At 45.9% G+C, this 18296-nt stretch overlaps 1 protein-coding gene across 1 annotated transcript in view; it reads right to left on the bottom strand.

The window, feature by feature from the left end:
- unc5db (unc-5 netrin receptor Db) overlaps window positions 1–18296 on the bottom strand; it is a 283470-nt gene that overhangs the window by 13637 nt on the left and 251537 nt on the right. The window contains exons 14-15 of the mRNA XM_056418402.1: window positions 14487–14651; window positions 11859–12037 (exon numbers count right to left, since the gene is read on the bottom strand). Coding sequence (XP_056274377.1) covers window positions 11859–12037; window positions 14487–14651 — 344 coding nt within the window. The remainder of the gene's footprint in view (window positions 1–11858; window positions 12038–14486; window positions 14652–18296) is intronic.

Genomic DNA, 18296 nt, shown 5'->3' with positions numbered 1-18296 from the left:
TTTTCATTTTATATTTTCAATATCTGTCCATGTTGCCCACTGAATGAGACACATCTGGTAATGTGTATGTACGTATCTGGTCCTCTGCCATTATCCGTCTGACTAAATGTAACTAAACATAATTACTTAACTTTAGTTTTACAATATTGTTCTACGCAAACTATGTGAAAGAATGTGAAGGCCGGCCGGGCGGGTGGGTCTGTGGGTGGTTGTTTTATTATTCATTATTATTATAATCATTTTGTATTTTGTTATGCCATTGTTATTATTTGTCATCATTTTTTTTATATACTTCTGTTTTACTTTCCTGTTTTCTTCTTTACAGTTGTAAACTTACTAACAGATACAATAAAAATTAAGATATCAATAAAGTATAAAAAAAGAAGAAGTGATGAACAATATATATCTTCGACAGACTGTGACAGAAATAGTAATGATGCGGTTGATTAGACACATTATTCCTTTAAAGGATGTAGTGTTATAATTAACAAAACCACAATGCACACACACACACACTACACATTCATTCAATTACAGGATGATGATCTTAAGCCACGTCCGTTAACGGGTTAACAGGTTAAGCGCTCGCAGCACATTGTCATACTTGGCGGTGGCCATTACGCTCGTAGCACATTGTCACTATTGCGGGCGTGGCCATTACGGAGAAAGAAAAAAAGTATTCAGACATCACGCCATCTCAGAAGAGAGAATGAGATCACACTCACCGATCCCCATCTGGGGGAGTTTGGCTAAGAGTTGCCAGTCCTTGCCCTTGGCGTTGGCAGGTCCGTCTGTCAATCAGGGGGTTGACTGTTCAATCCTCGCCCTAGTCGATGTGTTGTTGAGCAAGACATCCTGGATTGCTCCCTCTAGCTGTGCATGAATGTAGCATGATTGCAAGTTGCTTTGGATAAAAAGCCAGCTACATGTAATAATATTTTGATTTTGACAACAAATCTAATTAAAATTTAAGGACTGGAAAATAAATTCTTCAACAACTAGGCACTGTAGGTTATAGCCAATGTTTTTCTTAAACAGGAGGAAATAATCCATCTTTTGGGACTACTTTCAGCATGGATTAATACAACATTGGTGGTTTTAGCGAGTGTTGGACAGACTTGGAGTAAACGAAAAAAACTTACGTAATTAGGAAAAGAAAAAACACAGCTGCATATCGTTTCAGTTATAGAAAAGCAAGATGCCAATTTTACAATATTTTCTAATATATAGAGTTATAGTAGCAGTTCACTCTCATCTATCTTCTTGTTACTGTCACCATTGTACTCTAATTAGTGTTATACTTCAATAACCTTGCACACAAGAAGAACTTCATCTTAATTTTACTGTCTGCACCATTGTACTTAATTAGTTGTTATAATTTCAATAACTTGCATATAGTGAATATGCACACCATTATAGCTTTTACTCCACCTCATTTGATCTTTGCTGATGCATATAGTATGTTATCCTACATTTATGTTATAGATTACCATCTCGAAGCCTTGAGTTCTGCATTGTTTGCTGTTGGCATTTGTTTTTATAACTAGAAGTGACACACTGAGGAGTTTATAGGGCAACCAAAAATCAAGCAACTAACTTGATGTAGCAAAAGAAATACTGTGAAAGGGTTCAAGTTCAGAAGAAAACAACCAGACATCTCCCTGACCCTGACAACAACACTCTGGTAGTAAAGCTACCCTGTTCGAAGAAACAACCGTATATCTCCCTGACCCAACCAATACTCTGGTAGTAAAAGCATACCCTGATTATAAATGGTTTATTTGACTCTAAATGGAGCTTAATTTACTAAATGAAGATCATGCTGTATTGAAGACTCAAAATTGAGATTGAGACATAGGCGTTAATCAATCAGCATTCTTCTCCTCTGGAGGCTACCTTGTCCTTTAGGAGGTGAAACGCTATCAATGTAGTCCGAGGACATGTTTCGAATTTAAAAGTCTGCTGCATCAGAGAGGAGACGGTGCGTACTCTGGCCAGCTGATATCCCAGAATGCATTTTTCACCAGCAACAAGAAATAATACCGAGGAGAAAATAAACAACCGGCTAAGTTGACTTTTTCTTCATACTACTTGTTGAGTCGCAGTATAATTTGAAGATGTTTTGCATGGTAGTTTGTAGTTTGGCATCAAATCTGTGGTCGTCGAGTGATTCAGATCGGTTTGTATCTGCGCTGAGATTTGAGAGGTTCTGCTCGGCTTTAGTGAGCTCCGGGAGTTCGCAGAGCGCTGGGCGGTCAGCCGGTCAGGCCGCTGTAGCCGCTGAGCAGCTGATCGCGACACAGGACTTTTAAATGTCCGCTGGCTCTGATGTCTCCAGAAGGTTAAACATGAGATATAATAATTGGGTTTTGGAGGATCTAACTAGCAGAAAGAGTTTATTATTTATTCACAGATAGCGTTAAATCAGTGACGAGGTTAAATTCATAACAATATTTTACGTTAAATCAGCGACTGAGGTTAAATCTATAACTTAATATTTTAATTAAATATAATTATATATATCTACACATATATATTATATGTTTTATTTTTTACATATATGTTTTATTTTTTATTTTCGTGTGCTCTACCTATAGATACACAATGATATACAATATTGTGTATGATTATTTTATTTTAATTGTTTGTTGAATAAATATATATATATTTGCTTAATATATATATATATAATCAATAACACACCATATGTATATAATAATATATATGTCCACACACACAAAAGCAGGAAAAATAATTGGTTTTAAAGGATATTTTTAAAGCAGGGTTATCATATTAGTTTGACTGAAATTTTATTTAGCTGAAATAATTGAGTAAACCTGAGCAAGAACAGTTGATCAGGTGACGCCATCAATCCTCCCTCCAAGGACTCCCAAGACCAAACCCCAAGTCCAAACCCAAAAGTACTCCAAAGTCCAACCCAAAAGTACACAATTCTCACCAGCGACGGAATTGATAAATATGCCATAAACTCATGGAAGGAATGTTTACAAGGAATTAGAGTCAGAATGGAGTATGGTAGTCCAGAGAATATTACCATTTTGTAAATTGTAATCGTGTACTCTACCATAGATACAATTTTGCTTAAACACTATTGATCATGCTGATATATTGCCATGATTAAGTTGACGATGATGATGCAATGATGACATCAGGGGCGTTAACTATGTAGACGCCACCTGAGGTTTAGCAAGAGAGCAGAAGGGTGCTATCATTTCTCAATCGATATTAGGGAAGCGATATTAAGAACCGCATTTAAGATGAATCAGGATTTTCTGTAAAATATGAGTTTAATTTATGTTTATGTTGTTGTTCTTAAAATAAAAAGAGCATGGAAGGACTAAGAAAAGAATGTACAAGATTTTACTGGGATAGCCCTGTACAAGACCCGCTTTCTTCACTTTTCAAACATCGGAGGTTGCTGCATGGTAAATTCATCATATGGTGTATTTCACATATTCTTTACATATGATTGCTTGATGGCGATGATATGCAATGCAATGCGGGGGGGCTGCTAACTATGTAGACGTCACCTGAGGTTTGAAGAAAGCAGAAGGGCATACTATTTCTCTTTCTCAATATTAGAAGCGCAAGCGCAGAACCGACGGCGATGAATCCAGGATTTTCAAATAAAAGTTTAATTTATGTTGTGTTATGTTGCTGTTCTGCAAAGAAAAAAAAATGGTGACATTCAAGAAAAGAATCGCATGGTTGATTTTACTCGACAGCTCCTACAGACCCGGCTTCACTTTTCAAACACGGAGGTTGCTTGCATTTGGTGTAAATCACACACATGGTGTATTCTTACATATTCTTTACATTCTGTATTCTATCGATATCTTTAATGTTTATGTATACTGTCTTACTGTGTATATATTGTTCTTATTATTGTAGCGTAATTGGGTCAGGAAACTACGAGACGTAGCGACCTGGGTCCAGGGCAACTACGAGGCGTAGATGGCTTATAGGGTGTTTATTCAGAGAACATAGAACAAGCATACAATGGCCGTAGCCTCGCGCAAAAACCCCCGCAAAACGCGTGAAAACCTCCAAAACCAGCTTCACGCCTGCTCGGGTCATAGCTCTGCTCTCGACGAGTCGTAACACAACAACACACACAACATCACTCGCTGTCCACCACAGACACGCTCACAGCTACCAGCTCGTGAGACGTCTACTACATCCGGAACATAACATTTATAACATAACATTCCCTCAGTCCGCTACACCACCCTCCCCCATAAAGTCTCGCCTCAGGGGCAAACAAAGTCTCTCAGGTGGTCAGGGGGCCTGGCGGTTCCTCTGCCGCCGCCGCGCTGGGGAGAAGGAAAGGTTATGACGCGGGGACCAAGGGGCAGGGACGGAAGGAGGGCGGGGGCCAGGGACACAAGAGCCTGTGAAGGCGGGCCGAAAGGCTGGCCCATTGGGAAGGGTTGTAGGGTAGTCTACGAGTCTCTTGTTCCCGTGCCCCAGGCTATTGTCCTGATGGGGTGATGTGTTCTGGGGCCAGCCTGTCTCGATGCAGAGCGATTTTCCTCGTGGTGGCAGTTGACCCCTGTACACCACCCTCCAAGTCTCCAGGACTCGCAGGCCCCACCCTCACTGTCGAGCTTTTGGGCCTCTGCCTTCTTCCTCTGAGGGCTATACACCAGACCAGCCTCCGACTTCAAAATGGCCCCAACGTGTGCACACACTGAAACCTCTTTGCCTTGCACCGCATCATGACTGGTTCCTGGCAAACTCGTACGACTCAAGCGGTCCTGGAGTTGAGTTCCCGAGCCCGAGCCCCGGGGACTGCGAGGAGCCAGGAGTTTCCATCCCATCCTGGCGTCCGGATTTCTACGAGCATGAGAAGGCAGGAGAGCAGTGAAGTGGAGTCCCGCACCGCAGACCTGTGTCATATCAGCACCAGAGAGGCGCACGTGGTCGCCCCAGTCGCTGGATGTTTAGCTGCCACTATGGCCAGCTGTTGTGCCAGCGGCGTTGAACCTTCACCAGCCCATCGCCACAACAACATCTCGCTAGCCAATCACGAACCGCTTCTCAGCTACCGCTCACTGAGACACGTTCGCCCATCGGAACATAACATTTATAACATAACATTCCTCAAATTAATTACTACCTCCCCTCGCCGTCCCTCGCCTCGGCAAACAAAGTCTCTCAGGTGGTCAGGGGCCTCACGGTTCCTCTGCCCGGCTGCCGTCGGCGCTAGGAGAAGGAAAAGGGTTAAGGGGGCGCTGGGACAAGGGCAGGGCGGGGAAGGGAGGGGCGGGCCAGCCTGTAAGGAGAGCCTGTGAAGGGCCCATTGGGAAGGGTTGGGGGGGGAGTTTGAGGGTAGTCTGGGCTTCCCCGTGCCCCAGGCCCGTGCCCAGGCTTGTCCTGATAGAATGGATATGCCAGCCTGGGCCAGCCTGTCTCGATGAAACGACTTTCCTTCCTCGTGTGGGCAATTGGACCCTGTACCTCTCAAGTCTCTCAGAGTTCGGCAGGGCCCCACCCACTCACTGTGACTTTGGGCACCACCCTTCTTCCTCTGAGGCTATACAGACCAGCTCTCCGACTTCAAAAATGGCTCCTCTAACGTGGCGCACGTAGTTCCTCTTGCCTTCACGCCCGCTTTCGCATCGGTTTCCTAGCAAACTCGTGGGCGACTCCAAAGCCCGGTCTGGAGTTTCCAGGCATAAATCGAGCCGGGGGACCCCTCGGGAAGAGGCATCAGGAATTTCCATCATCCTCTCCCTGGCGTCCGGATTTCTCTGCCGGGCATGAGAGGCATGAGGGAGGCAGGAGTGAGTCCTGCACGCGAAACCTATGAAGCCATCAGCACCAGAGCCCGTGGTGCGTCCAACATCACTGTCGTTGTAGCTGCCGCCTCACAGCTACCTGTTGCCAGCGACGCTTCACTTCTCATATCCAGCCCATCGCTCTGTGGATGGAGGGGTGTCATGTCAGGCGGTTTTGTGATCCCAGTTTGTCACACATCCACAATCGTCTCTGCCTCCTGGTTCGGCATGTGTGGCGGACAGACAAAGTTTCTGCTACCTGATCTGTGGATGACTAGAGGGCCCCACATATGGCGAAGACATCGGTCACACCAAAGTTTCTGCCCTGATCTGTGTGGATGACTTCGAAATGCGCTCTGCTGAACATTCCCCACCAGAGCATCCACTGAGGCCTCTGCCTCCTGGTTCGGCATGCAGTACGCTCGGCCATCCCAGCAAATAGTCCATGTAGGTGAGGATAACGAACTGCTGGAGAGTCTTCGTAATCTGTCTGGGGCCAATCCCACCTCTCCATGGGACACCCAGCCAGGAAACTGCCGGAGCTGGGGCACCGCCTATGTTGCAGGGCCTTTCTTCGCTGTGCAGTCGCCCAGCGCTCTGCAGCGCACCCACATCCCGCCTATGTTGGCCCCAGTAGAATCCCACTGTCTCTCAGACGGAGGGTCTAACCCATCAAGTGTGGTCTCTCTGAGTTCATGGCCGCCTGCAGCACTGTCTCTCTCAGAGCGACATTCACCATCGCTACTGTGTCTTCCAGTCGTCGGCCTTTCCAATTCTCTGGGGTACACCATCACGCAGTCGCAGGGCTTGGATCCCACCCAAGCGGTCCCTTTGTGCTGTCTCTTCCATGGTAACCTTCTCCCCCCTCGTCCACTGATCCCACCCATGGCACTGGCGGCGTGCTCTATATCGGCTTCCTGTTTCAAACCCCCACCTCTGTTGCCCCACAGCTGTCAAATCATGTTCGCTGGCGCCATCAAGCCCACGGGCAGCACATTTCACACCAGGTTGCAGCCGTGCGTGCCCGCGCCTTTCACAGTAGTTGCAGCCATCAGCGCCTGCAAGGCCCGGGCAAGAAAGCCTTCTGAGCTTTGATACCCCGGGTTCAGACCACAGTGAAATCATACGCCAGCTCCTCAATCCAGCTGCAAGCAATGGGCTCTGCCCTTAAAAGACATGAGCCACCAGGCGTGAGTGGCGTGACACGGACTGAAGTGGAGGCCCCCAAGGTAATATCTGAAAAAGTCGATGGCACAGACCCACATCCTTCAGCAGCTCTGCCTCGCGGATACAACGCTGCGCTCAGCCTTGTCCGTGTGTCTGCTAAAGGCAGAATTGAGGTCGGTGGTGCCAGGAGTCACTTGGGCCAGCACAGCACCCAGCCTGTACTACTGGCGCCTGTGGTCGAGGGCAGGTGAGACTAGCGGTGAGGAGGACTGGGGCCTCCAGGCTTCACAGCTATGGTGAACGCCCTCACAAAATTCTGTCCAATCAAACACCACCCGGCCTTTGCAGCAGGCGGAACAGTGGCACAGCTATGCAGTGAAAACCTCACAAACTTTGTAGTAGGAGGCCAGGCCACCCCCCTTTTCAGGTCCCCAGAGGTGTTGTGTAGCCAATCCTGAGGGCAACTGCACTTTATCATCCATGAAAGGCCACCGCCACTTCCCAAGCTGGAAGTTCTAGAAATGTGACCTCCTGTCAGCCATGTATGTTTCCCAAATTGCAGCTTTAGACTGCTGCTACCTCTCCAGCACCCCTGTCAGGGCCTCGAGCTTCTGGAAGGAGTTTTGCAGAGGCCCAGCGTCGTCCAGGCTGTCCACACTCCTGCCGAGGGATACCAGCGAGTACCCTGTCCATTAGCTCAACGTGGCAGGAGCATTGCAGAGGCCAACAGGGGTAGGAGAAGCCCCCCTCGTGATGAAGGCATGGCCTCGCTCAGGGGCTGAGAGGGACTCCCTCCACCCGCCTCTTGGTCCAAAGAGGAGTACTCAGGCTGACCCCACTGGTGGTCGAGGTTTACGCGTGAAGGGGTAGGAGTCCTTTTGTCACTTTGAGGGGCCTGTAGTCCACATCTGGCCACGCCTCCTTTCCTGCTTCTTCTGGGGAATGCAGTACCGAGCCCAGGGGCTGGTGGCCTGAGACCGCAATCGGCCGGTGCATCTCCTGTCTGCCGCAGCCTGCTGGCCAGAATACAATGTCGAGGTCTCATCCTCAATCGCCGTGGCATTCCTGTTTCTCATGTCAACAGCTGCCACAACAGCGGCCCACAAGAGTCTCCCATTGAAAAACAGTCCTTGAACTCAAGACTGCCAAGCCAACAGGTCTTGTGGTCAGGTGGCGACCACCACAGTTTGCCTGCTGATCTCCCTTCACTGCCAAGACTTTTCACGGGGTCGCTGTGGGCAGAGGCGGGGCAGGGTGGTGTGTGGACTTGTGCCAGCCGGACATGGGCTGGGGGTGGTGCAAATCACAGCCGGGGCAGGGTGGAGGGCAGGTGGATATGACATTTAAGCGATGCAGCTAGCAGCATCATGTTGTCTCAGCCAGGGATGACATGGGTCGTGAACACAGGTGAGCCGTGGCTGGCCACATCTGGATGACATCCAATGCCGGAGAGTTCTCTCAGGCCGATGACACAGTCCAATGCCCCGAGAACATCCAGCCCCAGTATACAGTCCTCGCCCCTACAACTCACACCGGCAGCGGATAGACTTTTCCAATATCCCAGCAGTTTTGCAAATAGTGGGAAGAGCCCAGTTCTCGGTGACACCCTGCAGTTTCACGATAGTGGGAAAATAACGTGTGTCTTGTCACCACATCGGGCTCACTCAGGGTTGTTGTTACTTTAAACCTGTGTCTACCAGTAGCAGCATGTCCCTCCAATGGTGAGCATTGTATACCAACAGTCTCCTATCCATGTTCAACGAAACACTAGTCGCCTAGCTGACCATCTGGCTTGGTTATGTCTTATTTGGGGACATTTGCCCGGTCGCATCAATCTGAGGGGGCTGGGATGATGCTGGGTCCCGACGCCCCATCGGCGGTCCTCACTGCTTCCTTTGTTCATGTGGCACGGGGCAGTGTCGATCAGGTATTGTACACACCCCCTCTTGACTCTGGTCGTGGCTTGTCTGCCTCTCTGGGTTAGCTCCCCAGCCCCTCACTAGCTGGTTATTCCCCCGTCTGTGCAGGCTGCGCCTAACTCCTTCTGCCTCACAACCCATGCCCTTTGGTGCTCAGCAACCACTTTACCCAAGTGGCGCCAGTACGTGGCATTTCCGTTGCTGAAGTCCAAAGCCTCCTGAGCACCCAGTGAGCGAGTAGTGCTGGATGCCTGGTCAGCTGGCATGGCTGGATGGACTGAGGAACCCCGCTAGCTGTGCGTGGATCAACGAGGCGTGGGATGAGGGTGAACAAGCCCTCATCGCCGCCAGCGAGCCCTCAGCGGCCCTCTGGCTGCCATGTCTGCTGCACAGTCTGAGCGAGCAGGCTATGGCAGAGCATTGTCCAACCGCCGCTTAGAGCCCCAATTAGTGCATCACTCCGATCATCAGGACGACGCAGCAGAAAATAAAGCGCCACCCACCCCGCTAACTGGGCGCTAACTGGAGAGCTTTACTCAGTGGCATGGGCATCATATACAGGTTCAAATTTCGTGCATGAAAGCCCTGCTGGATTTGTACCGCTTATCTTGGGGTCTTTATTGTGATCGCCAACAGCTTCTCTCCGTTCCTGTGTCATGTGTCCCCGCGTCCCAAGAAGTTATCTCTCACGGCCGCCATTTCCCTCACCGGCGCGTCTGAGTGGTTGTAGCCAGCCTCCGCAGCCATCCTTTCGGTCATTTCTTCTCGGCCTCGGTGCGTCGCCGGCTCGTTGTGGCTCTCGCCGCGTTTCCTCTTTGCCCTTCCCACTTTCTCCTTCCCGCTTAATCTTGAGACTCATGTTTCTCATGCTTTCATCAAGATAGGTAGCTACTTCACTGCTGCTTGCTGCTACCGTGATGGCGTTGATGATAGTTTTACTTCTGACCTTCTGACACCAAATGTAGGGTCCAGGAGGTCATGAAGGCGTAGACGGCTTATAGGGTGCTTTAGGGTGTTTATTCAGAGAACATAGAACAAGCTACTGTTGGCCGAGCTCACGCCAAACCCCCGCAAAAAACGTGAAAACCTCCAAACCGTCTTCACGCTGCTTCGGTCATAGTAACGTTCACCCAGTCGACACAACACACACAACACACAACAACATCACTGCTGTCCATCGACAGACACGCTACCAGCTCGTGAGACGCCCACTTATACATCCGGAACATAACATTTATAACCATTCCCTCAGTCCGTTTATATTATTATATAGCCTGTACAACCTGCTGCTGTCATACAATATTTTCCCAAATTAGGATCAATAATGTCTCCATCCACCCACCCAACCTCAATTTGTCCATCGTCCAGATGTTGCCACAAACTGTTGACGCTTTGAGTGATTTAGACTAAATGTGAATTCCTGTTTAAACCACATATAACAATTACATGCCAAAGGTATAATTCCAAATAAGTGTTGTGTTATTTTGAGCAGGACGAAGTGATTAACATTTCAAATATGACTATATAATAAGTAAAATATAGTTTGAAATAAGTATAGCTAATTAGAGAATGCACAGTATAAAGACCTAATTCTAAACATCAGTCCTTAATCAATAATAAAAGAAAATGTGTCCTTCGGTTCCTTTCACTAGATTATTATACAATCCACTTATTATATTGGTCAGTAACAAAATAAATATTTAACACAAATTGTCTTGGTGGAGTAAACAAAACCATCTGGTTCTACATGTAGACAAAACAAAAAAGGTGTGACCTTTTAGAATTATCAACACATATAGAGAATAAATTAGCATCACAAATGAGGAGTAATTACTGGCAAACACAATCTGGTTGGGATTTAATTATCAGGTGCTGCAAAAATTAAAGAAAGAGAGGGTTGTTGTTACGCCCGGTACAATGTCTCAATGTTTCTCTGGATCCAGCAGGGGGCAATGTTTCCCTGCCGCTGCCTGATGCTGCACAAGGAGGAAAAACAACAAGCAACATGAAAGGCTGCAGCCATTGGTCACATCGGGCTCGCGGTTCAACGCCGCACAACTTGGAGAGGAAAACTTATCTGGATATTTTGGACCCCCGAAGGACTCTTAGATACCAGCGTTTCATGAATCATGCACTGAACAGGAGATCACAGCTGCTACCGGATCAGACCGGCCAAACACAACAACTGGATTTGAATAATTCTTAGATTCATCATTATTGCATATTCTAACACTATGAAAATGGACAAACATGACTAGACTTTTCTAAGAAAAGGCAACTTTTCATTTTATATTTTCAATATCTGTCCATGTTGCCCACTGAATGAGACACATCTGGTAATGTGTATGTACGTATCTGGTCCTCTGCCATTATCCGTCTGACTAAATGTAACTAAACATAATTACTTAACTTTAGTTTTACAATATTGTTCTACGCAAACTATGTGAAAGAATGTGAAGGCCGTGGGCGGGGTGGGTCTGTGGGTGGTTGTTTTATTATTCATTATTATTATAATCATTTTGTATTTTGTTATGCCATTGTTATTATTTGTCATCATTTTTTTTATATACTTCTGTTTTACTTTCCTGTTTTCTTCTTTACAGTTGTAAACTTACTAACAGATACAATAAAAAATTAAGATATCAATAAAGTATAAAAAAAGAAGAAGTGATGAACAATATATATCTTCGACAGACTGTGACAGAAATAGTAATGATGCGGTTGATTAGACACATTATTCCTTTAAAGGATGTAGTGTTATAATTAACAAAACCACAATGCACACACACACACACACACTACACATTCATTCAATTACAGGATGATGATCTTAAGCCACGCTCGTTAACGGGTTAACAGCGCTCGCAGCACATTGTCATACTTGGCGGCGGTGGCCATTACGGAGAAAGAAAAAAAAAAGTATTCAGACATCACGCCATCTCAGAAGAGAGAATGCACATCACACGCTCACCGATCTAAGTGGAGCTTCTGGGCTAAGAGTTGCCAGTCCTTGCCCTTGGCGTTGGCAGTGTCGAAGGTGGCGCAGATCCTCTGGCGGATGGACGAGGGGATTTTGAAGGCCTTGGGCCCCGTCTGGGACGTGATGGTGCAGTCTGTCTGCATAAAAAATGGAACGGACTCTTTTTCAGTCTGGAGGAAAACAGAAACAGACTCAAATTAGACCGTGGTCAGATAAGAGTTTTCTTGTTGTGACCAGCTTGGAGAGCCATGTGGATGGGGTTTACTGGGTCGGGACAATTCAGACAGGTAACAGTCAAAAGTGTTAACAGGTACAATTATCTTTTGATTATGAAATCATGTGTACTTACAATGTGGCTTTTACATGTTTGGAGTTGGTTCCTTTGAGTCATGAGAGGTCAATGAGTCAATTCAATTCAATTATGTTTATTTTATAAAGACCAATATCACAAATTAAGAATGTACCTCAGAGGGCTTTGCAATCTGTACACATATGTGACATCCCTGACATTTGACCTCACATCGGATCAGGAAAAACTGCCCCAACATTTTTATAAAAAACCCTTCACAGGGAAAAAAGGGAAGAACCCTTCAGGAGAGCAACAGAGGAGGATCCCTCTCCAGGATGGACAGAAGCAATAGATGTCATGTGACCAGAATGAAGCATTACAGATTTACTGTACATAAACACATAATTCAATGAATATGACAGAGTGTTTGAATAGTTTGTAGCATGGCCCACTATCCAGAAAAGGGGGGCGGGGCGCATCAGCAGGGCCAGGGTCTGGAGCACTCCAACCTCATTCAATGTTATTTTTTCACTGATTGGTTGGTTCTGGTTTATACTTGTTGTGGACATCCTACAAACGCCCTTGTGTTTGGGTTGATAAAATCACCTGTCTGAATAACTGCCGCTTCCAGCGCAATTACAGCAGCGGCAGCCAGTTAGATTCAAGAACGGCGGAGCATCTCAACTCTGATTGGCTTTCGCAACTCAGCGTTCGGTGTATTTTCAAAGTTTTGCTCAATTCGTCTCATTCAGCGGTGGTTATCTTGAATTGTCCCTTTAGGCCACCGTTCAAGCCTCCAGGTGATTATGTGTTTGGTGCTCAGGACCTAGGGTGGAGTATTACTTTACTTTTTCACATTTGCCTTATGTGTTTATGCTGGCAGTGACTTTTCCCATTTGGCCCATCTGCAGGTTTCAACACACACACACACACACACACACACACACACACACACATACACACACACACACACACACACACACACACACACACACACACACACACACACACACACACACACACACACACACACACACACACACACACACACACACACACACACACACACACACACACACACACACACACACACACACACACACACACACACACACACACAAACGATGCTCAAGCATATACGTCGCCACCTGATTTTCCTTTTAATTCTTATTTTACTGGCAGACAAAAAGAAAACCCTGGCCACAGTTGAACAGCTGGCTGGGAGATGGAACCGAATCAGGAAACACAAGAAGTCAGCTGGGGATTTCTTCATCGTCTGCCAGTAAAATATAACATCCTCCTCGTCAGGGCTGAGAGAGTGGTACCCTGTGCACATCACCAACACGAAAACATCTTACACTTGGCTGCGATGTAGAAGTGAAAATGGTATTGGGAACGCATCACGTCTCTGTGGACTGTAACGTCTCTTTAATGACAGCCGAATCAAGATGAACCAACTGCTGTTTACATAATAGTAACCATCATTAATCAGTGGGAACATTTGCATTTTCATTTGCCAATTTTCTGGAAATCCAACTAGAATCTGTGCTGTTGGGGGAATGTGATGGCTCGTGTTGGCGTGGAGCGCCTCTGAAACCGCTGTGTTGGTGCTCTGCATGAAAATGGTTTTGATCCAACTTGGAGACCCACAACGATCACGTGTGTTTACTGTTTGTGTGTGTACTTGTGTGTGTCTGCACTTGTGTGTGTGTGTGTGTGTGTTGCTGATTTGTGTTCTACCCACAGCTCCTATAAATACTTTTATTTCTTCCCACAATCTGTCAAACCCAAACTAATCATACGGGTCAGATTTAAAAATAATAAAAAACGCAAAAAGTAATTACAAATATTATTTCACCTGCGTCCTACTGCAGTATTCATGCGTTTTTTTGGCGGCCTTGAGGTGTGACAAGCACGTTTTGCGACTGCTTGTGAAAAAGAAAAAAAAAAGCAGTGTATTACACACTCTCTTCTGGCTCAACGACGACTGTCAAGGTGCTCTTGAGTGAGGAGTTCTACCTCCGAGCCGCTCCAGTGGAGCTGCTGAGCGGCTCCCAGGTGTTAATGTGTGGTCTGTGTGCCTGGAGTTCCCCGGATGCATAAAGGTTAAAAACATATGTGCAGTGAAAAGCTGCATCTCTGTTGTCTGTGTTTAGCATACTATCCTGTGAAGAAAGGAGGGAGAAAGTAAGAGTGTCCTCCTTGCTCTATTAATACACAATGCAAGCTCAAGAGAGCTGGCCCCCTCCAGGAAGGTTATATAAAGGTTGAGGCGAGAAAGCGAGAAACGCTCCCCACCCCCCCGTTCCTCCGCAGCTGCAGAGCCTCACCTCGGCCACGGCCGTGTAGACCTGCAGAATCTGCTCTTGACCTTTGACCTGGCGCACGCTGATTTTGCAGGAGAGCTGGGCGGTGGCGGGGCTGAATCTCTCCAGAGAGAAGGCACAGTGCAGGGGCTGCTGGTTGCTGCACCACACTTGAGGGAAGGAGAACTCCTGAGGAGGCAGAAGGAGAACAAAAAGACGGGACATCGGGAAACTGTGTTGCACATAAGACCACTTGCACCTTTTGATAGTTTTGTTTATTGGCTTAAATCCATAACAAATCCGTAATGTAAAGTTAGTTTATTCATTGATGTAAAACCACGTCTCACAATTTATATGTTATCAATGAAACTATTACAAATTGCATACAAGACAGAGCTGCCATAGGGCCCACACGGTCACTAACTGTCTCAGTGGTTCCGTGCCTTGATAAATGGTCAAACTAAGTAGTGTTGATGAGAAGAAGAAATCCAGGCTGATTCCCTTGTACAGTAAAGTCTGATAGCAGAAGCAGCTTTCCAGCTAACTCGGTGTAAGCGATATACAGGATGTGGGAATACGGGGCAACAGGGAAAAAGACAGCCTTTGATATATAATTAATTTCCAGAGATCGGGCACATCTGTGGGGGGAACGTCCTTGACCTCTCGGCCATATTAAAAGTGACCTGTAAACGATTCTCAGTGAAGGTGGCGGCATTAAAAGCGACGGACGGTGTGTGGCTTTGGTCTCGGCTGGCCAGTGCAGCTCACAGCAGCAGATAATGGAGTCTGGTAGGGGTGGCGGAGGATGCGGAGGAGAGGGAGAGGGAGACAGGGGGGGGGGGGGGTGACTGACGTGGAAAGCTTGAATGCTCTTTAGCACTAAAAGCTGACTTGATGTATGGGCGCGGCGCTCGGCTATTATTCTACACCTTGCTACGCCAAAGCAGGTTTGCGGTGGCTGCCTGCCATCCCAAGTCCCTCATAAATAAAGGCCACGGAGAGGGTGGGTGTCTTTGAAATACAGCTTTCAGCCTGCATCCAGGGGGGATACAGCTCAGCTGCTCTGCGAATGGCAACAACAAGGTACAAAACAGCATTTCGACGACGGCCGTGGTGCATTCAATGAGTTCAATCTAATACTGTTCGCATCTTAATGCTCCTGCAAGCAAAACAAACAGAAAGCCATTCCTCTCATACTCTCAAGTCATGTCCGTCTGTCTGATCCTCAGGAGGGAAATTTTGGTGACGGCAGGTTGCACGCTGAAATAACAGCTTAAAAGTGCAAAATATGAAGCGAATCAATACCAGATGAATGTCATGAAGCGTACAGAATTTTTTTTTCTCAAGCCAGATTTGACTTGTCCACTTTGTAGGAGCCTATGTGATAACAATGGAGGTCAAACATTATCGCCTAAAGGTGCGTTCACACCAAAAGCGAAACTATTTCATCGCGCGACCGAATCCCATGAAAAGTCAACGTACAGACGCGTGTGGCTGCGCTAGACGCGATATTTTTCCGGGCGGCGCGTTTGGGGCGACGCGGTGTGGCCGACGCGTTTTCAGCGGCGCAATTTCGCAGAGTTGAAATATTTCAACTTTGAGGCGGTAATCTCGCAACTCGGGCCAATCAGCTCTTGAGTTCCGCTCTCGTAGCGCTGGAAGCGGAAGTTTTTCAGACGTAACAGTAACTTCATCGGTGAAAGTGACCGAGCTGAGTGAGCCTACGGGTGATGTCATGAACCCAAACACGAGGGCGTTAGTGTGTGAGACGTCCACGACAAATATAAAGCAGAACTAGTGGTTAGTTATTCTGGTGGATGAAGGAAATGATAACGGTCTTTACGGAGACGAGACACAGAGATAAGCCCCGCCCCTCGCGGAGCGTCTCGACGCTTATGGCGAGAACACGGTGAATGGTCGAGCGAGTAAACTCACGCGTTTTGGGCGACACGAAAAATAGTTTCGCTTTTGGTGTGAACGCACCTTAAGACTGTATAAAGGTTGTTTTGTGAACCCAGCGGGGCAGCAGCAGTATGATTTAGCATCACGTTAGATTAGCAGCACTTCAGAACGAGTTCAACAACCTCGCATCCACCAAGTCTAAACAAGCACAATCAAAAACATCAGTACCACAAGCCCATGTTTTAAAAAGGTGAGCACGTTTATTGTATCGGAAGATAGAAAGATGCAACTTCTGTTTTTTTAAGTACAATTTTGTTATTTCATTTTCAATATAACTGGCGATAAGGTAACATATCTATTTGTGACTATTTAGGATTAATAACTGCAATATGATGAAGTTGACCGTGGAAGTATAAAGCCTGGTTATAAATAGGTGTACTCACTTCCGTGGTTTAGTCGCTCAACTTTATACAAACGTGTTTATTATCACAGGACGCTTTGCGCTGCTTGCATCATAGAACTAGCGTTAACTAAAGCTTTGTTTTAAAGTTAGTTTAGTCATTGACGTAAAACCAGGTCCCACAATTAATTTAGTTATCAATGAAACTATTACATATTACACACAAGTTAGAGCTACCATAAACCTTTATTTAACCAGGTGAATTCCATTGAGATTGCTTCTTTTTTTTCGAGAACCCCCTGTATTAATATGATCACATTTCTGGAAACAAAACTAAAAGTAATTTCAGAAGTTTCTTAAAAATATGTTTGAAGGATATATCCATTATGTCAATGTGATTCAGCAGTGAAAAGGTTTAAAAGATACAGATAGAAGCTAACGCCTACAGATCACTGTGTGAGCGTGAACCAGCACATCATCTGGTGATTGAAACCGTAGAAATTGACAATGTTCCGTGAAGCCTGCTAGGTTTTTATTCGCGGTTATGCTCATTAAAAAGAAAACAGAGTGTGTGTATACACCTACAGCCTTTTGTATAGCAAAGTGCTAAAGCTTGTTAATCATGCGCTAACACACTCTGCTAATGTTAGCTCCACAGGTTTTTATGTAGAAAGGTTATGTTTTAGAAATGTACATCTCCTTTCTACCTCTCTAGGTAATGAGTTACACAACGTTTAAGCATGAATAGCATGACTGAGTGGGAGTCTATGGAGCAGAGCCGGATAGTTGTCAAATCCTGGTGGGAGCTTGCCGATGCTACGCTATGATTAGTCAGTCTGCGTACTAGGGATGGGAATTTAGGAAGGGTAAATTAAGGATCCGTTTGGATTCCTTTCAAACTCCTCTCTCCATCTGTTGACTCTGTTTTTTCTTTTTGCCTGTGCTCCATCACTTTCCATTTTAGTTTTTTCTTTTCTTTGTGCTTATCCTACCTAGGCAGCAACCACCAGTTCTGAAAATTTCAGCCTTCTGAAATACAGCTTTAAACTTCAGCTAACTTCTTCCATCCAAACCTTGCCTGTGAAATGTACATCGGCTCTTAGAGTCTTGTAAACTGAAAAATCGTCATTTGATGTTGAGGGGAATAGGACCCAGTGACAGGCAAGAATAACTAAATAGAAATAGCCAATCTCTTTGCTGATGGTCTTGTTTGTGTAGGTCATACAGAGGCATCATTATTACATTAAATGTTCTAGGTAAAAACCTCTTGTAGTAAATTTTAATATTACATCAAATTAAATATGATGACAAATTGTGTTGAAAAAGCAAAGAAGTAAGTGCCTATTTGTGCTCAAATAAGAGCTGCCTGCTTATGCTGAAAGTTGAAGTTTAAATTTGTATAATTTTGTTCTCCATGAGTGCCTCTAAGGTGGGCAGATATTACATCCATCACAGAGGAGAATCTTCATCAACAAGCCCAAACACAATTCCTTTGTTGCAAATTAGCACTTTAGTATCATATTCATGTTGGG

This window comes from Pseudoliparis swirei, chromosome 7, assembly GCF_029220125.1.
Source record: "Pseudoliparis swirei isolate HS2019 ecotype Mariana Trench chromosome 7, NWPU_hadal_v1, whole genome shotgun sequence".
NCBI lineage: Eukaryota > Metazoa > Chordata > Actinopteri > Perciformes > Liparidae > Pseudoliparis > Pseudoliparis swirei.
This window is presented reverse-complemented; position numbering and strand designations above follow the sequence as displayed.